Here is a 23,624-nt window from a genome sequence, read left to right as displayed (position 1 = left end):
AAAGCTTCACCTGCTTAACATTCCCTCATAAAATAATTTACCCATTCCAGTGTAGTAAATCTCTGAACTGCTTCCAACACATTGACATCCTTAAGTAACGAAACTGCAATACTCTGGATGTGGGCTCACTAATGAATTAGAACCAGAATCAGATTTATTATCACTAACTTCTATGATGTGACTTTTGTTGTTTTGCAGCAGCAGTACAGTGCAAAGCCATAAAGACCTAAAATTACTATAAATCTAGTACCTTATACAACTGAAGCGCAACCTCTCAACTTCCGTTTCCATTTCCCCCATAATAAACAATAACATTCCACTCGATATCTGCTAAAACTTCGACAAACTTGAACAGATGCGCAGTGAAGAGTATCCTAGCCGGTTGCATCACAAGCTGGCACGGAAACAACAATGCCCGGGAACAGAAAGGCTACACAAGGCGGTGGACACATCCCAGTCCGTCACAGGTAAAGCCCTCCCCACCACTGAGCACATTGACATGGAGTGCTGTCACAGGAAAGCAGCATCCATCATCAGGTACCCCCACCACCCAGGCCATGCCTTCTTCTCACTGCTACCTTCGGGTAGGAGATACAGGAGCCTCAGGTCCCACACCACCAGGTTCAGGAACAATTATTTCCTCCAACCATCAAGATCCTGAACTAGCATGGATAACTTCACTCACCTCAACTCTGAACTGATTCCAAAGCCTACAGAATCACTTTCAAGTACTCTACATCTTATGTTCTCAATATTTTATATATAGTATATATATCTGCACAGTTTGTCTTTTTTGTACATTGTTTGTTTGTCAATCTTTGTTTATGTCTAGTTTTTCCATAAATTCAATTTGTTTTTCTTTATTTTCCTGTAAATGCCTGCAAGAAAATGAATCTCAAGGTAGTATATGGTGACATATACATACTTTGATAATACACTTAATTTTGAAATTTATTTTGATTAGTTTTCCAAATTACTTCCTGTAGCCGCACATCAGTTTTTTTTCCAGCCATGGCCCAGGTCACCCAAATCCCTCTGCACCCCAGACTCTGCCATCGCCCACCATCTCAATTATCTGATTTTACTTCCAGCTAAAATGGATAATTTCATATATTATCTATTATGTTCCATTTGCCAGCTCTTCGTTCATTCACTTACCTATCCACATTACCTTGTTGCCTCCTTATGTCTTCTTCACAAGGGCTAGTATTGTGAGCAGTTTTGGGCCCCTTATCTAAAAAAGAACATGTTGTCATGGGAGATGGTTCAGAGGAGGTTTGTGTGGATGATCCCAGGGATGAAAGTATTAACATCTGAGGAGTGTTTGATGGCTCTGGACTTGAACTCACTGAGGTTTAGTAGAATAGTGGGGGGGAGTGGTCTCATTGAAGCCATAAGACATAGGAGTAGTATTAGGCCACTCGGCCCATCGAGTCTGCTCTGCCATACCATCATGGCTGATTTTCCCCCCTCTCAACCCCATGCTCCTGCCTTCTCTCCATAACCCTTGACACCCTGACTAATCAAGAACCGATCAACCTCTGCTTTAAATACACCCAATGACTTGGCCTCCACAGCATACACATCCTACACCTACAAACCTACTAAATAATGAAAGGAAAGTAGGTGTAGGAGGTCTAGGCTGTGCAGGCCAAATCACTGGGTACATTTAAAGTGGAGGTTGATAGGTTCTTAACTGGAATGGATGTGCAGAGGATATTTCCAATAGTGGGAGAGTAGGATCAGAGGACACAGCCTCAGAATAGAGGGGCATCCATTTAGAATGGAGATGAGGAGGAATTTCTTTAGCCAGAAGGTGGTAAATCTGTGAAATTCATTGCCACAGAGAGCTGTGGAAGCCGAGTCGCTGGGTATGTTTAAAGTGGAGCTTGAGTACGCCCAATGTAAGAGTGTTAGTAAAGATGACAAAAGTGATGGACAGAAGGTTGGAGAATGGGGTTGAGAGGGAAAATAAATCAGCCATGATCAAATGGTGGATGAGACTCAACGGGGGCCAAATGGCCTAATTCGGCTCCTATGTCTCATGGCCTAACTTATTGAATTCCTTGTTATCTGTAGCAGAGGGTAGAAAATCAGAAAACAGAGACTTCATAGAAAGAGATGGCGCCTCAGGAAGGTGGTATCCATCACTAAGGGCCCTCACCATCTGGGACATGCCCTCTTCTTGTTATTATCATTAGGGAGGACACAGAGAAGCTTGAAAACTACACACAGCTTCTTCCCCTCTGCCATCAGATTTCTGAATGGTCCATGAACTCATGAACTCTACCTTGTTAATTCTATTTTTGCACTATTTAATCATTTGTGCAAGATATAGTAATTTTATATCTTTGCACGGTACTACTGCCACAGAACAATAAACCTCATGTCATCTAAGTCAATGATAACAAACCAGATCCTACAGCTGTTCTTCAGACTGAAGGGTGGCATACAATTGAGCTCTCCAGGAGTCAATCCAAGAATCTCTCTGTACAGGGTCTATCAGCAATGTCAACAGAGCTCTACAAACTAAATACAAGTACAGAAGGGATTGTCAGGAGTAGGCCAGAGATGAGAGTAGAAGTGACAGGCTTTGGCTCAAAAGAGGCTTCAGCTAGGAAGAGGCGTCGGCTCTGTGTAAAGTGTCTTAATGTTTCCTTTTTGGTTTTCTTTCCCCTCTCTTACTGTACCATTTAAATAGCTGTGGTGTGCTCTTCCTGCCGGATGTTGGAGAACTGGAAGACCCAAAGTCTCCCAGGAAACTACATCTGCGTGAAGTGCATCTGGCTGCAGCTCCTTGAAGATCGTGTTAGGGATCTGGAGCAGCGGCTGGATGACCTTTGGCTTGTACTGGAGAGTGAGGAGATAATCAATCAGAGTTACAGGGGAGTAGTCACCCCAAAGTTGCAGGAGGTGAGTAGCTGGGTGACCGTCAGGAGAAATGGAAATAGGCAGCTAGAGCAGATCACCCCTGTGGACATTCCCCTCAAAAGCAAGTATACCGCTTTGGATACTTTTGTGGGGCATGACCTCCTGGGGAATGCCACGGCAACCAGGTTACAAGCACTGAGCATGGGTCCTTGGTACAGAAGGGAAAGAGAGAGAAGAAGGGAGCGGTAGTGATAGGGGACTCATAGTGAGGGGAACTATGAGTTTGTGGAGGTGAATGGGACACCTAGATGGTATGTTGCCTCCCAGGTGCCAGGATCAGGGACGTCTCAGATCGCGTCCACGGCATTCTGGAGAGGGAGGGAGAGCAGCCAGATGCCTTGGTACATATTGGTACCAATGACGTAGGAAGGAAAAGCAAAGAGGTCCTGAAAAGAGAATTTAGAGGGCTAGGCAGAAAGCTGAGAAGCAGGACCTCCAGGGTAGTAATTTCTGGATTACTGTCTGTGCCATGCGCCAGTGAGGGTAGAAACAGGATGATTTGGCAGATAAATGCGTGGCTGAGAAGCTGGTGCAGGGGGCAGGGCTTCAGGTTCTTGGATCATTGGGATCTCTCCTGGGGGAGGTATGACCTGTTCAAAGGTGACGGGTTGCACCTGAACCCGAGAGGGATCAATATTCTTGCAGGCAGGTTTGTTAGAGCTGCTGGGGAGGGTTTAAACTAATTTGGCAGGGGGGTGGGAACCAGAGTGAAGGGACTCAGGACAGGACAAATGGTAATAAAGTAAAGATAGCGTGCAGTCAGACTGTCAGGAAGGGCAGGCAGATGATGTAAGAAATAAGTTGGATGATCTTGTTGCAATATTACAGATTGTCAGGTATAACGTTGTGGCCATCACTGAATCATGGCTGAAGGATTGTTGTACTTGGGAGTTGAATGTCCAAGGTCACGTTATATCGGAGGGATAGGAAGGTAGGCAGAGGGGGTGGTGTGGAGGCAGGTTCAATTGTAGCATTAGGGAGCTGGATAAGCTTCTGAAGAGATGGGATTTGCAGAGTTGTGGGGAAGTGTTGACTTTCACACTGTAGAGACTCAGTGGCTTTCTGCAGTAAGGATCCTGATAATTGATGTCTACAATGCAACTCACTCAATGAGTGACTCCTATTTTCTATTTGAGTTTATAACTGAACTGGAGGAGATGTTGATTCACCAGGTCGCTGTGCAATACCCCATTCACACTGCACAAAACGACTACACAAAAGAAGCTACAGTTCCAGGCCCCATGCATTTACCTCGGGCGACGGAAGCTCCTTTGGGACTTTCCCATCGATCATGGCCGTAACCAGCATGTCACCGAGAATTCCCTTCAAGTGCCGGGCCATGACCGTCTGCTGCTCTTTGCCGCAGTGGTTCTCCAGGGAGAGGATGACCGGGTATGGGGAGACCTGCGGAAGGAACAATTAAGGGGATAGGAGGTTCACTCACTGCTGCAGTGTCCTGGTGAAGAGAACCATTTAGCAAAGGCATGTGCAACCCTACAGACACAGTAAACCTTCAGTTTCTCATTGCGGCAGTCAGAAACCCACTGAAAATCATCTCCTTCTCTCTTTTCCGAGGACGATCAACACTTTCAGTGGGATGAAACGTGCAATGGAAATTAAAAGTGTAAATGTTGGGATATCTCCACTGGACTAGATGGATCCATGTATGATAGAAACATAGAAATATACAGCACATTACAGGCCCTTCGGCCCACAATGTTGTGCTGACCATTTAACTTACTCTAGAAGCTGCTAGAATTTCCCTACCACACAGCCCTCTATTTTTCTAAGCTCCGTGTACCTAACTAAGAGTCTCCTAAAAGACCCTATTGTATCCACCTCCACCACCATCACCAGCAGCCCATTCCACACATTCAACACTGTCTGCGTAAAAAACTTACCCCTGACATCTCCTCTGTACCCACTTCCAAGCACCTTAAAACTGTGCCCCTTCATGTTGGCCATTTCAGCCCTGGGAAAAAGCCTTTGGTTATCCACACAATCAATGCCTCTCATCATCTTATACACCTCTATCAGGTCATCTCTCATCCTCCGTCGCTCCAAGGAGAAAAGGCCGAGTTCACTCAACCTATTCTCATAAGGCATGCTCCCCAATCCAGGCAACATCCTTGTAAATCTCCTCTATACCTTTCTATAGTTTCCACATCCTTCCTGTAGTGAGGTGACCAGAACTGAGCACAGTACTCCAAGTGGGGCCTGACCAGGGTCCTATATAGCTGCAACATTACCTCATGGCTCTTGAACTCAATCCCATGGTTGATGAAGACCAACACACCATACGCCCTCTTAACAACAATGTCAACCGACACAACAGCTTTGATTGTCCTATAGACACAAACCCCAAGATCCCTCTGATCCTCCACACTGTCAAGAGTCTTACCATTAATATTATATTCTCTCTTCAAATTTGACCCACCAAAAAGAACCACCTCACACTTATCTGGGTTGAACTCCATCTGCCACTTCTCAGCCCAGTTTTACATCCTATCAGTGTCCCGCTGTAACCTCTGACAGCCCTCCACACTATCCACAACACCTCCAACCTTTGTGTCATCAGCAAATTTACTAACCCATCCCTCCACTTCCTCATCCAGGTCATTTATAAAAATCACAAAGAGTAGGGGTCCCAGAACAGATCCCTGAGACACACCACTAGTGATCGACCTCCATGCAGTAATGACCCGTCTACAACCACTCTTCGCCTTCTGCGGGCAAGCCAGTTCTAGATCCACAAAGCAATGTGCCCTTGGATCCCATGTCTCCTTACTTTCTCAATAAGCCTTGCACAGAGTACTTTATCAAATGCCTTGCTGAAATCCATATACACTACATCCACTGCTCCACCTTCATCAATGTGTTTTGTTACATCCTCAAAGAATTTAATCAGGCTTGTAAGGCACGACCTGCCTTTGACAAAGCCATGCTGACTATTCCTAATCATATTATGCCTTTCCAAATGCTCATAAATCCTGCCTCTCAGGATCTTCTCCAGCAACTTGTCCACCACTGAAGTAAGACTCACTGGTCTATAATTTCCTGGGTTATCTTTTCTCCTTCTTCTCTTGCACAAGGGAACAACATTTGCAGCCTTCCAATCCTCCCTATTGATGATGCAAAGATCATCACCAGAGGCTCAGCAATCTCCTCCCTCACTCCCCACAGTAGCCCTGGGTACATCTCATCTGATCCAGGTGACATCCAACTTAATGCTTTTCAAAAGCTCCAGCACATTCTCTTTCTTCATGTCTATATGCTCAAGTGTTTCAGTCCACTGTAAGTCATCTCCACAATTGCCAAGGTCCTTTTCCATATGAATACTGAAGCAAAGTATTCATTAAGTACCTCTGCTATCTCCTCCGGTTCCATACACACTTTACCACAGTCACACTCGATTGGTGCTATTCTCTCACGTCTTATCCTCTTGCTCCTCACATACTTTTAGAATGCCTTGGAATTTTCCTTAATCCTGCTCACCAAGACCTTCTCATGGCCCCTAATTTCATTCTTGAGCTCCTTCCTGTCAACCTTGTAATTTTCTAGAGTTCTAACAGTACCTAGTTTCTTGAACCTTTCGTAAGCTTTTCTTTTCTTCTTAACTAGGTTTTCTACAGCCTTTGTACATCATGGTTCCTGTACCCTACTGTCCTTACCCTGTCTCATTGGAACGTACCTATGCAGAACTCCACGCAAATGTTCCCTGAATGTTTGCCACATTTCTGCCATGTATTTCCATGAGAACATCTGCTCCTAATTTATGTCCTCAGTCCCTGCCTAATGGCAACATATTTCCCCCTACCCCAATTAAATGTTTTCCCAAATTGTCTATTCCTATCCCTCTCCAATGCTATGATAAAGGAGATAGAATTGTGATCATGATCTCCAAAATGCTCTCCCACTGAGAGACCCGACACCTGACCAGGTTCATTTCCCAATACCAGATCAAGTACAGCCTTTCCTCTTGTAGGCTTATCTACATATTGTGTCAGGAAACCTTCCTGAACACACCTAACAAACTCCACCCCATCTAAACCCCTTGCTCTAGGGAGATGCCAATCAATATTCGGAAAGTTAAAATCACCCATCACAACAACTCAACTATTATTGCACTGTTATTGACCCCTTCCTATTCCTAACTTCCACCCACAGAGACTCAGTAGACAATCCCTCCATGACTTCCTCCTTTTCTGCAGCCGTGACACTATCTCTGATCAGCAGTGCCATGCCCCCACCTCTTTTGCCCCCTCCCTGTCCTTTCTGTAACATCTAAAGCCTGACACACTCAGCAGCCACTCCTGCCCCTCAATATGATTCACAATAAAGGCATAAAGTGCGTACATAGGATTAGAAATGCTCTCTCTCTCTCTCTCTCTCTCACACACACACACACACACACACACACACACACACACACACACACACACACACACACACACACACACACACACACACACACACACACACACACACACACACACACACACACTCCACTTGCTCAGAGAACAAGTGCTTTGCTCTTGCACTGGATGTGGTCTCTGTCAACTGATCCCCAAGTCACAAGGATTACCAGGGATGGCCTGAAGAGTGGGAACAGTCTCTGCCATCCATAGAAAGTGCACAGTAAGGCACTGGAGATACTCTCTGTTCTCCTTACCGTGAAGGCGTAGTCCCGGATCGTTGTGATGACGTCCTTGAAGAGGATTTTTGAGGTGAGGGTGTATCCGTGGTAGATGATTGGCTCTCCGTTTGGCCCCTCCCAGCAGTCCAACTCCACACAGCGACAGCCCCGCAGAAGAGCTCTGGAAAGCAGAGGCCCAGATCGAATGCTGTGAGTGTGGTTCTTAGGAGTGAATACTACCAAAAGCCTGTCCTGGTCCGACCGCAGACACGCGATGGCCAAGAAAGCTCACAACACCTCCACTTCCTCAGAAGGCTCAGGAAATTTGGCATGTCACTGTTGAGCCTCACCAGTTTGTTATTGATGCACCATTGTGTCTGGATGGAAACTGCTCCTCCTAAGTTGGCAAGAAATTGCAGAGTTGTGGACACAGCCCAGGTCATCACAAACCAACTTCCCCTCCATGGTCTCTACCTACAATTGTCACTGCCTCGAAAGACTCTTGGACATACCTCTTGTACCTTAAAAATGAACTGTTGACCTCATCATGACCCTTGCATTTTATTGTATGCCTGCACTGCTCTTCCTCTGTAACTGGAACACTCTATTCTGTTATTGCCTTTCCCCTTGTACTAACTTGATGTACTTGTGTTTTGAAATGGATGGCAGAGAATGTCCGCACATTACGCACACCAAATTCACGTAGCCACCTCTTTCAATAATGGAGGCTTTGTGCCAGCCAGGAATCGTGTCATACATTGCTCCAAATGACCTTTCCCTTTGGTGTCATCCGCCTCCATATCATGCCATCACCCTCCTGATCTGTGCCACCACCCACCCATTCCTCAGCCATATTCACATCCTTAACCCAGCATCTCACACTGCTTCCCACTCCGGTCCTCCCAAACCCCACTCAGATCCTCCCATCTCCCACATCTGCCTGTGCACCATGTTCCCCCACCCACTTTCCGTTGCTATGCTCCCTGGAGACTCTCTCAACTTCAACACAATGACACCCTCCACTCCTTCCCAGTCATCACAATACCCTGTGATATCTTCACAGCTCCTGATCCTCTTCCATCGCACTTTCACCTTTGCCACAGGCCTCTGTCCTCAGTAAAACCCTTGCCTTTGGCCCAGGGAGTGTCCTCACCTGCAGTTCTGATCACTGTCTGATCTTGGTGGACCATACATTGCATCTCTTGGTCCTCACAAGAATCAGCTTACAAAGGTAAGCATCCTCCACTGTACTGAAATGGCTGTTAGCAAGGTCACAAATGGCATCTGGCCCAGCTGCTACCTAGAAATTGCATTTGCACCTTTTACAAATGGATAAAGTATGCAAATATGTGTGGAAAAATGACTTCTTCCAGAGAGTAGAGGATCTCTGGAATTCTCTGTCCCAGAGGGTGGGGGAGAACAGATTTGAGGCAGAGGTAGATACAGATTTGAAAGATCAAGGAATTGATGGGGAACAGGCGGAGCAGAGTCGAGGGCAGCGTAATCACATTGAATGGTAGGGCAGGCGTGGTCCAGTCCTGCTCTTACGTCCTTGTGCTTGTTCCTCTGCAGGTCGTGTCCAATGGGAATTTGCACCCAGTACTCCCTGTTGCCCTGGTACAGCTGTCACAGTATCTCATACACATTACTGAGTTGTCAGTGACCACGACACTTACCAATTACTTGCATATAGTAATTGCATCAAAAGTCAGATACACTGTCTCGATTTCTAATAGTCACTGACACAAGATGTTCACTTCAAACAAGACAATAAAAATGTCAGAGGCAATGTCTTTACTGGAGATTGTGGAACTCACTACACTAAAGTGTAATCAAGGTGAATTGTAAAGATGTATTGAAGGGATGCTGCATAAATACATGAAAGAGAAAGGAATCAAATGTACTTGATGGAGAATAACAGGTGTTCTTGTGTAATATACACACAGGTGTGGACCAGTTGTGACCAATGTCCTGTTTCAGTGCAGGAAGCGTTATGTACTTCGTGGTTACCTGATGTACGCCTCAGTACTGCTTGGTCCTCCCAGCTGGTCCTCCATCAGGTAAGTGTTATGGGAGGTTGAGATGAAGTAGTGGCTGAGAGGCTGGCTCATGTCCTGGTAGACTCGGTCATGGTCAGGGTTAAAAATGTTCCCCTCAGGAGACAGCAGGTACATCATGAAGCCATCTAGGGTCAAGGCCTGGTTTATCTGGCCTGCAGGTAAGAAACAGTTCCTGTGTTACTACTATCGAGGCAAACGTTGTAGGGTCATGTATCAGCACTGCTGCACCTATGTGCTCGAGCAATCCAAATCTCAAGGATTTTCAAGGACACTGGGCTTCTGCCAGAAATCTTCAGACACTGACAGTAAATGAAGAGAGCGCCCCCTGAACACCGTGTAACCTATTCCATTCCTATTGGTTCCCAGGTTTGGAAGCTCAAGATTCTGCAATATGGGGTGATGGATTCAAGATTTGGAATCTATATACTAGGACCTCCATGGCCCAGCTTTATCACAACTGCAGAGAAGATCATACGGGAACAATTCACCCTACGACCAACTTTCCACCTGATGACCATAAGACACAGGAGCAGAATTGGGCCATTCGGCCCTTCGAGTCTGCTCTGCCATTATATCACGGCTGATTTCTTTACCCTCTCAACTCCATTCTCCTGCCTTCTCTCCATAACCTTTGATGCCCCTACCAATTGAGTGCCTATCAACCCCTGTTTGGCCTCCACAGCTGATTGTGGCAAAGAATTCCACAGATTCACCCCCCTCTGACCAAAGAAATACCTCCTCATCTCTGTTCTAAATGGATGCTCCTCTATTCTGAGATTGTGCCTTCTGATCCTAGATACCCCCACCACAGGAAACATCCACTTCACGTCCACTCTGACCAGGCCTTTCAATATTTGGTAGAGTTCAACTCCTTACACTAATACTGTACTCCTTACCACCCTTCTCTGTGACTCACCCTCAATAGGAGGCAAGCTGGGGCACTCTGACTTTAACCCCTTCCTTATCACACAACTCAGACTGAGGGAACACTCTCCAGTTCCCACTCCAGGCTCAATCCTCCCATTATCAAAAACCAGTTCTCAGAACTGGGAATCTCTTGCAGTTCTTCCTCACATTTAACAGGAAACGATTATTAAGGCAGCTTGAAGGGAAGGACCAATTAGCAATAAGCCTCTCAACAGTTCTCACCACCTCATAGCGCCCCCCCCAGAAAAGGCAGTTCACATTTGAAACAAATTGAGCATAGTGGCCCTCAGCATTTGCCATACCATTATCATAAACTCTGTATTTCTGTATGATGTTCAAACAGTTCTCCTTTGTAACTGTCTCCTTCTGTTCTTCCAAGAAGAGTTCCAGCCCATCGATGCTCAGCCTTTCCTCCTTGCCTGAGAAATGCTGAAAGATCTGCTCCAGCTCTGGCCGTTGCATCAGCAGCTTGCAGAACTCCTCGATCTCGTGCTCCTCCAGTTTGCTGGTCTTCGACTTGTCACATTGCTGAAAGGAGGTTTGCCCAGGTTTAAAGTGAGATATTGTCATCTCTACAGAGAAGGTGATGGGATTATCAGGAATTATTAACACGTAAAGATAAGAAACAGCTCGGTCACAGTTTGGTTAAATTAATCAGAAGCTGCCCTCTCTGATTCCAAATGGACTCCTACCACCTTCTCCGCTCTCCGCGGAGGCAGCGTTGGTGGGTGTGTTGAGTATAGCAAAGATTGTGGCACACAGGTGCACGTGGGCGACTTAGCGCACAGCATACCACAAATCGTCAGAGAGCAATAACATGCTGTCACCGCATTAACAAGATAATATTAAAAGCTATTATTTAAAAAGATATTATTAAAAGCTTTTATCTATTCTTTCCCAGGACACCCGGCATCGCTGGCACAGCCAACACTTACCTCTGCTGCTGCCAAATTAAATAGCTTGCTGGGTTATGAGTCAACACATTGCAGTCACAATTCGACCGGGCCAGCTAAGGATGGGAGACCTCCTTCACTTAAGAACATGTATGATTCAAATGGCAGTTCAAGCAGTTTATACACTTATTAATTATATTTAATCTATTTCTTTCCGTTGTGGCAGGATTTGAACCGCAAGTCCAGAAACTGGACTGATCTGTTCCTGTAATTTTAAGAGTCAACCACTCAAATTTTTTTGAATTTTAATTTTTATTTTTAAAGTCAATGTGCTGTGAACACTGGCCTAAGTCACCTTGTATCTGACACAGATGTGAACACCACAGCATTTCCGATGTGTGGAGAGTGCAGTTCATTCGAGGTGGACAGCACTTTGATCTATCCTCGGTGACGCTGCTGCTCCACAGCTCCGGCAGGCCGCATTTGATCCCGCCACAAAGCGCTGTGTGTGAGGTCTCCCTGTGACAGCTTCAGTTTCCTCCCATGTACCAAAGATCTCTTGGCTGGTAGGTTAACTGCCCACTGTAGATATCCCCAGGTGTGTAGAATCGGGGGGGTGGGGGGGGAGTTAATGGACTATAAAAATTAATTTAACTTTGAATGCCCCAGGTCAGCCATACTGGGCAATCGAGGCTGGCAGGAGTGAGGTGGGAGGAATGGATGCAGAGGGGAGAGAATCTGTGGGAGAGAGACCACATACAGTATCTTAAGGTCTAATAAAAGAGTATTAGTGTAATTGGGTGCCTGAAGGTTGGCACAGACTTGATGGATCGAAGGGCCTGTTTCTGAGTTCTATGGCCATCCACATCAGATGCCTATGGCCAGCTTCTTCTATTTTTTATTTCCGTTTCTAGGATCTGCAGCTTTTTGTGCATTTTAATCAATCTGATCTGTGCTCAGGTGAACAGTAAATGCACAGAATGTGTTACAGTGCTTATGGGGAACACCCTGCCAGTAAGGAATGCCCCGTATCAGTGACCGCCTATCCCAACGGTGTCCCACCAAAACATCGGTCAACAGACTGAAAGTGCATGAAATCCAATTTCTAGGCTTGTATCTCTCAGGCCGCAGCGGAAACTAAACTACCAGGACAGAAAGTGCTAAAATATTCTTACAATGGACTGAAGCTCAAAGGGACATGAACTTCTTGCTTTGACCAACATAACCAGATTAGAATTAAATACCCATAAAATTTGCTGATAAATCCATCCACCGTCAGTACCAGTAATCTCCCACTATTAAAAAGCATTAAACAGTTTAACATCATTGTCTGGTTGTCAGGCACATTTAAAGGGAAATGGCCACAGGATGTCCTGTTTTAAAAGAAATACATACTGTATTAGCTAAACAGAGGATAAAAACCTTTGGCCAATTTGCCTCCAACTCCCATCTAACTCGATATTCACTTATACCTGATGGCCAAGAAGGAAAATGAAATCTAATAAATAGAAACTGGCAATTTAACAAAGTGTTCACTCATTCCATTTGTTAACAGTAGGGGACTTTGAAGACTGGGCCCAGCCATAACCCTCTGCTGGAAGTAATGGAGCAAGGTAGTCTGTAAAGTGGAAACCAAGGGGGATCCTTGTTCGGTCAAATTGCAAGGTTGACATCACACTGAGTTTCTGGAATGATTCTGCCTGAACTGCTGAGTTCCTCCAGCATTTTGTGTGTGTTCCTTTGGATTTCCAACATCAGCAGGATCTCTTGTGTCTATGATTAGAAATGATAGCTTACGGGCATGATATTTTAATTGTTTATTAATGGATATTCAAATATCCCACTGAAATGCCAAAGGGTCGACTGTTTACTCTTTTCCATGGATGCTGCCTGGCCTGCTGAGTCCCTCCAGTGTTTTATGAATAACAAACTATTGCGTTCATGGTTTCATGGACTGTCAGAAATTTGATGATGGTTGGAAAGAAACTGTTCCTGAATCTTCATCCTCCTTCTCTCCAAACTTTCCCCACCAGACTTTGATTCAACTCTCCAACACGCTGCTCCTCTGCACTGTCTGAAACCTTGCTACCTAGTACCACGAAGGTTGCAGTCTCCTATCCAACCTTTTCTTCACCAAGGTCTCAATCATCCCTGAAATCTTGCCTGCACTCGTCTCCGTCCTCTCTGTGGGCCCTCACATTTGCTCCCTAAATCTCCTTCACAATCCCCATTCTTTACAATGCCAGACCACAGGGGAAATTCAATCAGGCCCGACTCTGGGGCTTCATGCATAATGGAATATTGGGACTGCACCATATGTGTTGTCATGGGCACATTTAGCCCACTGGCGGTGGGCTGGGCAACTCTGCTCCAGTGGTCTGGGAACTATAAGGAACTATCAGCCATGCATGTGGATCAACAGTTACTCAACCAGAGTTGGTCTACTTTCAGCAGCCTGGATGTTAATGAATATCCGTGTAAAGCAGAAGTAAAGGTGTCCACCTGAACTCTGTGGGAGCCCCTAGCACTGAGTCAAAAGGCCATCCGAGTCCCACTTCATTGTCAGCCCTCAGTATAGTACCACCTCCTAGTCCAAAGGTTAAACCAAGATACGCCTGCCTCCTCAGCAATTACATGATGGCCAATAATGAATATTAATTCAAAGCAGCTACCTTGGCCTTACCTCGTGCTGTCCTTGTGCACAAAGTAGCTGCCATGCTTCCTACAACACAGGGGTCATGACTCCAGAAGGACCCTCCCATCTGAGTTTTAGGAAGTTCTAGAGGTTCCGAAAGCACTATAGAAGAGCAAGTTGCTCTTTCTTCCATACTGTCTAAATGTATTCTGTAGAACCATTAACACTGAATCTTCTTATTCAAGCCTCCAATTCCCACACATCCCCCCCCCCAGGTCAGCCAATGGTTGAATATGTACTGTACGTGAGCTCACACTTAGGCTCACCACACCCATCATTGCCTCCCAACTATAGTGAGCTTTCACACTCAAGGGCCTTACCTGAAAGAGAAAGTTGACATAATCATCATTTACTTTCAGGTTGATCATTTTAAGCATATTTTTCATTTCCTTAAAGCTGATCTTGTTGTCGTTATTTTTATCAGCCTTGTGCAGGTGTTGATGAATTAAGGTACAGCAGTTAAGGCAAATACTGAACTGGCAGCACTTAACACAAGAAAGACAATCGCATGCAGCATGGTCACAGATACAGCATTATTGCCAGGCTTAAAGCAGAGCGACGGACTCTGTATATCTGCCGGGACAACAAAAAGGCCTGGGGCAACAGAAAATGTGGTACAGGAATCCCATGTCCACATTTTGCCCCGATCTCCAGCTTCAGCTCTCTACTCTAATCCTATGTTACTGCACATTCACCACTTCTCCTTAATGTGAATCTGATTCCTTTTCGTTCAATATTTTAGTCCATGCTTTTGTGGACTTTGTAGCTAAAGTAAATCATGCTCTAATATGATCTTCCATCATTTTCCAAATGTTCTTAGATTTATTTTTACCTCTTTATTGAGATACAGTGCAGAGTATCTGGACCTTTGAGCTGCCCTGCCCTCCAACATTTAACCCTCGCCAAATCACAGGACAATTTACAAAGACCAAATAGCCTACTAACCAGTGTGTCTTTGAGCTGTGGGAGGAAACCAGAGCACCCAGAGAAAACTCACGTATTCCATGGGGAAGACATACAGACCCCTTACAGATGATGTCGTAATTGAATTCTGAACTCTGATGCCCCGAGCTGTAATAGTGTCGTGGAACCATTATACTACCATGGCAGTCTCCTGAAAATCTCTTTTACATTATGTGAATTCCAGTGATAAATCCTCACATTTAAACCTTTCTTCCTGTTAATTTTATCTCATCTTGATGCCCCAGTTCTATTTTGGTGCACTTCTGATGCCCCAGTTCCATTGAGGTTGGCCTCTGATATTTCACTTGCTTTGTACCCAGCACAGTTTCTAATATTTGAACTGGCCAGTTATCCTTTTTGCATACTTTCAATGCAACTTCCAGAAATGTACATTCAGTTCTCTATGTATGAATACCAGATCCACTTTGTCTGTGAATATTACAATGTTCAATTAAATCCTCTCCTTCAAAGATCTGTAACGTATTTGAGAATGATAACCAGTGATAATTCAGGCAGCTGGCCTAAGGTGCGAATTGTTCAAACATTTAACCAAGGTCCAAAACTAAACATGAGAGATTCTGCAGATGCTGGAAATCCAGACCAACACACACAAAATGCTGGAGGAACTCAGCAGGTCAGGCAGCATCTATGGAAATGAATGAACAGTCAATGTTTCGGGCTGAGACCTTTCTTCTGGACTGGAAAGGAAGGGGGAAGACGCCAAAATAAAAAGGTGGGGGTAGAGGGAGGGAATCTTTTTTATATCAGAAGGAAAAATTGATATTCGTGCCATCAGGTTGGAAGCTATCCAGATGGTGTTGCTCCTCTACCTGAGTGTGGCCTCACCGTGGCACGAGAGGAGGCCATGGACCGACATGTTGGAATGGGAATGGGAAATTGGAATTAAAATGTTTGGCCACTGGGAAGTTACACTTGGAGTGGGGATGCTCGATGAAGCAGTTCCCCAATTTACGACGGGTCTCACCGATGTAGAGGAGGCTGTATTGGGAGCACCGAACACAATAGATGACCACAACAGATTCACGGGTGAAGTGTTGCCTCACCTGGAAGGACTGTTTGGCGAAATAGTGAATAGACAGGTGTAACACTTTGGCTGCTCCCCCTCCCCTCTTCTTCTATTTCCCACTCTGTCCTCTTACATCTTCTCACCTGCATTTCATCTCCCCCCAGGTCCCCTCCTCCTTCCCTTTCTCCCATGGTCAACTCTCCTCTCCTATCAGATTCCTTCTCCAGCCCTTTACCTGTCCCACCCACCTGGCTTCACCCGTCACCTTCCAGCTATCTGCCTTCCCCTCCTGCCAACTTTTTATTGTGGTGTCTTCCCTCTTCCTTTCCAGTCCTGAAGAAGGGTCTCGGCCTAGAAGGTTGACTGTTTGTTCGTTTCTATGGATGCTGCCTGGCCTGCTGAATTCCGCCTGCATTTTGTGTGTGTTGCTTAAGTTACCAGCACAGCACCCCCACCCGAGTGAGCCTGACCAGTTCACCCTAACCTCGGGAGCTGTCTGTCAGGGGAATGCACACTCTCCTTGTTCATTGCACTGTTGTAAATATTGAACTGTCTGCAGATATCTTTGTGGACAGAATTAGTAGAGCCAAGAACATTACTGTGGAATAAATTTAATGCATCAGTAAATCAATCTGCCAGCATCAACCCAGACTATTTATTCAATGTGTTCTTTTTAATTACCCTGTACTGAACAGATTGGTATTCAGTTGAAGTGGGGGTGGACAGTGGGCAGTGTCACATCTGCTGCTTGTGTTCTATGCTCTGTCGTACCTGGGTCATTGAGTTCAGGGATTGCTACGTCTTTTTCCCTAAAGTTGTTTTCCGCAGTCTCTGGAAGACCATACGGACAGAAATGTATTTGCTGGAGGGTATCACTGAAATGGACTAAGATATGAGCTGCCCAGGACCTCACCTAGGTGAGAACTGCTTGGATATCATTGTAATTCAAAACTATTAGCTCTGTGATTGGAATCCCTCAAAGACAACAATGTTCGTCTTCCAGTGAATACTTTGTGGGTGAGAGATGAGGCCGAACCAGGAGTTACACAGCTTGCAGTGTTCCTTTCCAGGTGTGATGGAAATGTTGGGGTTGCTAAGTTGGCCTCAATACTCTGCTTCCATTTCATGTACTTTCAAAGTTCTGAGATTCGTGCAACAGACTCAGTCGATCAAGGACTGACCGGGGCAATAGTCAACTCTCAGTAACCCTAAATGAGTGACACACTGGAGCTGTGACTTGCTCTCTCTTCCCCAAGTCTGAGTTTATGGACTTCAATGGGCCTGACTTTCAGACATGGAGGACAACAGACAGCTGATATCATGTTGCCAATTTGTTCAACTAACCAAGGAGAAAGGTCTTGATTCCTGCACTTATAGTGGGGCAAAGAAGTCCTATTAACTCTGCATGAGTTTACTACCTTTGAATAAATGTTGTACTGTGGTAATATTACCAATGATATTAATAGAGGCCAATGTCTTTCTGCTTGCTATCTCTACCCTCAACCCTCCCTTGCTAATGTCCATTGAAGCCAGTTTATTGGGTCACATATCACAGAAATAAGTTCTGCAGCCCACCAAATCCCTGTTGAGCATCAAGCATTTATCTGTATCCTAACATTCAGACCATAGACTTCTGTGTCCTGGTGTTTCAAGTACTATCTAAATACTGTTCAAAACCTTGGACAAGCTCCTCAGGCAACAGGTTCAATAGAAACAGGCCCTTTGGCCCAGCTGGTCTATGCAGACTCCAGATTCCATCCCCTCAATGGTTGGAACAGATTCTCCTCAAATTCCCTCTAAATCTGATCCTTACCTTAAACCTATCCATCTGGCCATCAACACTGGGAAAGGTTTCTCACCATCAACCCTATCTACTAACTTTGTATACCTCAGTCAGATTCCCATCAGCACTTTCTAGTCCAAGGAAACAAATCCAGCCTATCCATTCTCTACTCATAGCTAAAATGTTCTATCCAGGTTCTGGTGGGTCTCCTCTGCTCCTTCTCCAATGCTGTCACGTCCTTCCCGTATACTGTAGTGGTGATCAGAACTGCAATCAGTACTCCAGAGTGGCCTAATATTCTCTACCACCATAATCTCCCTGTTTTTATATTCTATGCCACAAATAATGAAGGAAATTATCCCAAGTACCTTCTTAACCATATTTTCTGTGCTAATGCTTTCAGGGATACTTTGACATGTAAACCAAGGTCCCTCAGCTTCTCAGTACTTCCTAATATCCCACCACTCATTGTGCATATCCTGGTCTTATTACTCCTCCCAAAGTTCAATATCTTGCATTTATCAGGATTAAATTCCATCTGCCATTTCTCTGATCATTTTACCAACTCATCAGTAATGTTCTGTAGCCAAAGACACCATCAACCTTTGTGGCAGCAGCAGATCTATGAATCATACCTTCGACCTTCACTTCCAGATTGTGATTGTGTATATCAAACAGCAAAGGTCCCAGCACCATTGGTCAAAGGCTTCCATACACAAAATTAACATCCCAAACAAATCCAAGGATCTGCCTTAACAAAGCCATGCTGACTATTCTTAATTTGTTTCTGTCTTTCCAAGTGCAAATTAATCTTGTCCCTCAGAATTTCATTCAATAATTTCCTTTACACTGGCCTGAAAAAGGTGCAACCGTCCTCTAGTCATCTGACATCTCACCTGTAGCCAATGAGCATTAAACATCTCTGTTAGAGGACTAACAATCTCCTTGCTTGCCTCCCATAGCAGCCTAGGTTACATCGCGTCAGCCTCTGGTGATTTATCCACTATTATGCCCTCTAAAACATTTTATGTCTTCTCCTTTCCAATAACAATTAGTTCTGAAATTTCACCCCCCCCCCTTTGAATTCTCCACTAGAATGTCCTCCATATTGAATACAAATTAACTGTATTTCTTTAAGACATCACCCACATCTTCATGCTCCACATGCAGGTTGCCACTTTAGACCCTAATGGGTATCATTTCTTCCTTGGTCATCTTCTTGCCCTTAATGCATTTATAAAAAGTTATAGTCTTGCCAATAAATTATATATCTGGGCTCATTTTCATCCTCCTAATTTCTTTTTGAAGTATCCCCTTCACTTCTATACTCCAATAGTACCCTCCTTATTTCAATTCTCAGTATCTATTCTTGGAATGGAGGCCAGTGAATGATGGTCTGCCATAGGGATCAGTGTGGGGACCCCTGTTACTGTTATACAAGTATATAGTTCATTGAAAGCAGCCTCACAGGTAGACAGGTTGGTGAAAAAGCACAGAAGTTCAGACATTATGTTGTCACTGAGGCTACACTTGGACTACTGTGTACCTTTCCCCCTTAATGAGAATAATGTTTCCTTATTAAGGGCCAAATGGTCAAATGGCCTAATTCTGCTCCTGGATCTTACAGTCTTTGCAAATATCTATCAGCCTCCCATACCAGATTTCCACTGTCCTTTGCACTCCCTGACATCACATCTGGATGGGCAAGATTGGATGTTTAGGTCCTTTAGGACTACCCACTGGAGAGATGTGCACAGGCAAACAGAGCAGGTATGTGAACCAGAGCACCCAACTATAACCAGGGTATCAGGAGGGGGTGGTAGGGAGCTGCAGGCAAAAAGGGCAAAAATAACCTTGGACAATAGAAGTGGTAACAGGAAGATTCCAGATCTTAAGTATTCCTCGCTATTTTTTATATTTTGGCAGCTTTTCCAAATCAATGCTAACCTGGAGGCCATTAAAGGCTCTTGTGGCCACCAAATTGGCCTTTAATTCAACCATAAACCACAAATTGTATGTAATGTAACATAGGTAACAGAAAGGTTAGCAACATCAGGTCCTGAAATATACTTACAGTTCTGTATATTGATATTTAATTTACATTGATTGCCAAGTCAAGTTGTCAAAGGATATTGTTCAATTTTGTCCTGCTGGCTCATGGCTGCCACTCTTCTGCTCAGTTTCTTCAGCCCCTGAACCCACCGCCTCCCTTCCTCCTCCGTGGCCGCCACCAGGTCCAGGCTGCTCCGGCTGCCCGCGAACAAGATGGTGAAGCAACGTTTCTCCGAGTAGCTGCTGCCGTGTTTCTTCATCACCTCCGACTGGTGTCCCTCCTGGACCTCCCGGATATCCATCACCGAGACTGAAAGGTCAGAGGGGAGATCAACAATGGGCTAACGTCTGGGAATTCATCTGGGTCGAGGCCCGACTCTGCGGTTGGCAGTGAAAATCAGGCTGGCACTCATGGACATCTGAGAGAGAGTTGGAGGGTGGATGGCTGCAATGTGGCAGTGAGCTCGCTCTAAGCTCCCAGGCTTCAAATGGATCAAGCAGGAATCCTTTCATGTACACTGAAGCCATGGGTATTCTGTCTGAGGGACCCCATGCTGTCTGCACCATGACAGCAACTGCATCACTGTGGGCAGTTGGACGCCTCTGGGCTCCGGTGCTTCAGAAGCAGGGAAGATCCAAGCACAAAGTAATGGACTGGACCTTAGGACAAGCACAACTTTTGGATTGTCTTTCACAAACTGTCTTATGAACAACATTCCCCCTATTTTTATTTACAGCTGTGCAGGCCATCCATTGCTCTGAACAGGAAATTTTTACATGGCCTGAAAACTGCCCAGCCCTTCAAGTGTTTTTTTTTGCAATATACACATCAAAGAAACACAAACCACAACTCACAACACAAGTAAACAATGTCAGGCAGTCAGATCAAGTGACAGGCACAATGGTAAAAGTAAAATGTTTTGACTAGATGGCATCAGCGTTCAGCAGGCTGTCGGCTTATTGGCTATCAGCTACCAACTTCTATTCTGTGTTTATTGTTACAGTTTGTAACATAGTTGTAACTTGTTACACTGACAACGTAAATACATTGAAGCTCTAAAATTTTTCAAAATAAAGTTTGGGGTAAGTTTATTGTTTAGAAAATTTATGGATTATGTTTATTAACACATAATTAATTACAGGGTATTTCATGACTATTAACATAGATTTCAAAATTATATTAATATTATATAAAAGAAAATTCCAGCTGTGTGGCATAATGGCTAGGTGTGTGGGAGCATTTTAGTTACTGTACAGCTGCTCATTTGTACAGCTTAGAGAGAACAGTGCTTATGAACATGTCAGATCGTGTACATACCATAAATACTGAGCAAATGTTACTGCGCCAACACAGCAGTGCTCCAATTTGCACTAAACGCCAGTGCTGCCATTGCGCTAAATTGCAATGCACCCATTGCGCTAACACTGCAGTGCTCCCATCGCGCTAACACTGCAGTGCTCCCATCGCGCTAACACTGCAGTGCACCCATCGCGCTAACACTGCAGTGCACCCATCACGCTAACACTGCGGTGCACCCATCGCGCTAACACTGCATTGCTCCCATCGCGCTAACACTGCAGTGCACCCATCACGCTAACACTGCAGTGCACCCATCACGCTAACACTGCATTGCTCCCATCGCGCTAACACTGCAGTGCACCCATCGCGCTAACACTGCAGTGCACCCATCGCGGTAACACTGCATTGCTCCCATCGCGCTAAACTGTGGTGCTCCCATCGCGCTAACACTGCAGTGCTCCCATCGCGCTAACACTGCGGTGTTCCCATTGCGCTAACGCTGCAATGCACCCATCGCGCTAACACTGCAGTGCTCCCATCGCGCTAACGCTGCAGTGCACCCATCGCGCTAACGCTGCAGTGCACCCATCGCGCTAACACTGCAGTGCTCCCATCGCGCTAACACTGCAGTGCTCCCATTGCACCAAACCACAGTGCACAAATTCAGCTAACACTGCGGTGCACCCATTAATTAAAGCACAGTGCTTCAATTGCTCTAACACTGCAGTGCTCCTACTGCACTAGCATTGCATTGCTCCCATTGCGCTAACACTGCAGTGCTCCCATTGCGCTAACGCTGCAGTGCACCCATCGCGCTAACGCTGCAGTGCACCCATCGCGCTAACACTGCAGTGCTCCCATTGCGCTAACACTGCAGTGCTCCCATTGCACCAAACCACAGTGCACAAATTCAGCTAACACTGCGGTGCACCCATTAATTAAAGCATAGTGCTTCAATTGCTCTAACACTGCAGTGCTCCTACTGCACTAGCATTGCATTGCTCCCATTGCGCTAAACTGCGGTGTTCCCATTGCGCTAACGCTGCAATGCTTCTATTGCGCCAAACCACAATGCTCCATCCAATTGCGTTAACACTGCAGATCTCCCATTGCACTAAACTGCAGTGTAACATCACACTGTGCTTTCACAGTGCCAGTGTGGCAATACTCACACGTAGGAGGCTTATTCCTGGACTCGTACCAGATGGACAGGCCATCCTCCTGCAGCTTCATCTGCCGATCTTTCTTCCATTTACTGGACTTGACTTTCCTTAACTTGCTGCCTCTCATCATGTACTTGACGTCATCGTCTTCATGAAGTCCTGGGGAAGACAAGGAGGACAAAGTTCTCTCAACAAACAAGCTAAGCAGGGGATTTAAAGAACAGATGATTGCAGGCTCCTGGCAGTGGTAGGAGAGTGTTCATTTCGAGAGAACTAGAATATAACAACAAGGATGTGATGCTGAGGCTTTATAAGGCACTGGTGAGGCCTCGTTTGGAATATTGTCAGCATTTTTGGGCTCCTTATCTAAGAAAGGATGTGCTGACATTGGAGAGGGTCCAGAGGAGGTTTACAAGAATGATCCCAGGAATGAAATGGTTACAATATGAGGAACATTTGATGGCTCTGGGTCTGTACTCGCTGGAATTTAGAAGTTTGGGGGGGAATCTCATTGAAACCTATTGAATGTCGAAAGGCCTTGATAGAGTGGATGTGGAGAGGATGTTTCCCTTGGTGGGGGAGTCCAGGGCCAGAAGGCACAGCTTCAGAACAGAGGAATCTCTATTTGGAAAAAAGATGAGGAGGGATTTCTTTAGCCAGAAAGTGGTGAATCTGTGGAATCCATTGCCACAGGTGACTGTGGAGGCCAAGTCATTGTGTGCATAAATTCTTGATCAGTCAGGGTGTGAAAGGTTACAGGGAGAAGGCAGGGGATTGGGGCTGAGAGGAAAACGGATCAGCCATGATGAAATGGCGGAGCAGACTCAGTGACTGAATGGCCTAATTCTGCTCCTATATCTTATGGTCTTATTGTCTTTGCCTTGAACACAGGACACATAAACATCTGGCTGCCTTTAATACCCATTGCTTTAACTGCCAGTAGCATACTTTAAAGGGGGGGGGGGAGAGATGAAGTATCACTACCCTTTATCTTTTGAAATCCCTTTTCATTGCTGTAACTGCTGAGAGGCTGCAAGGCATTCCAGGGGAAGGGAGTAACACAAGTTCAGGAAATGAAGCAGCAGGACACGAAAGGCACTACCCTGGAGTCACATGCCATTGAGTTCAAAGTATGATTACAGCCAAAGGAGACCATTCTGCCCATTTTGCCCATTCTGGCTTTCTCCCTGAGCA

At 45.3% G+C, this 23,624-nt stretch overlaps 1 protein-coding gene across 1 annotated transcript in view; it reads right to left on the bottom strand.

Moving 5' to 3' along the window:
- The window catches only part of LOC140741074 (1-phosphatidylinositol 4,5-bisphosphate phosphodiesterase delta-3-like), a 61,115-nt gene that overhangs the window by 16,690 nt on the left and 20,801 nt on the right, over nt 1–23,624 (bottom strand). The window contains exons 2-8 of the mRNA XM_073070768.1: nt 22,440–22,589; nt 20,049–20,277; nt 14,463–14,592; nt 10,857–11,082; nt 9,578–9,779; nt 7,604–7,748; nt 4,183–4,335 (exon numbers count right to left, since the gene is read on the bottom strand). Coding sequence (XP_072926869.1) covers nt 4,183–4,335; nt 7,604–7,748; nt 9,578–9,779; nt 10,857–11,082; nt 14,463–14,592; nt 20,049–20,277; nt 22,440–22,589 — 1,235 coding nt within the window. The remainder of the gene's footprint in view (nt 1–4,182; nt 4,336–7,603; nt 7,749–9,577; nt 9,780–10,856; nt 11,083–14,462; nt 14,593–20,048; nt 20,278–22,439; nt 22,590–23,624) is intronic.

This window comes from Hemitrygon akajei, chromosome 18 (assembly GCF_048418815.1).
Source record: "Hemitrygon akajei chromosome 18, sHemAka1.3, whole genome shotgun sequence".
Classification (NCBI taxonomy): domain Eukaryota; kingdom Metazoa; phylum Chordata; class Chondrichthyes; order Myliobatiformes; family Dasyatidae; genus Hemitrygon; species Hemitrygon akajei.
The sequence above is the reverse complement of the archived record's forward strand: the minus strand, read 5'-3'. Positions and strand labels throughout refer to the sequence as shown.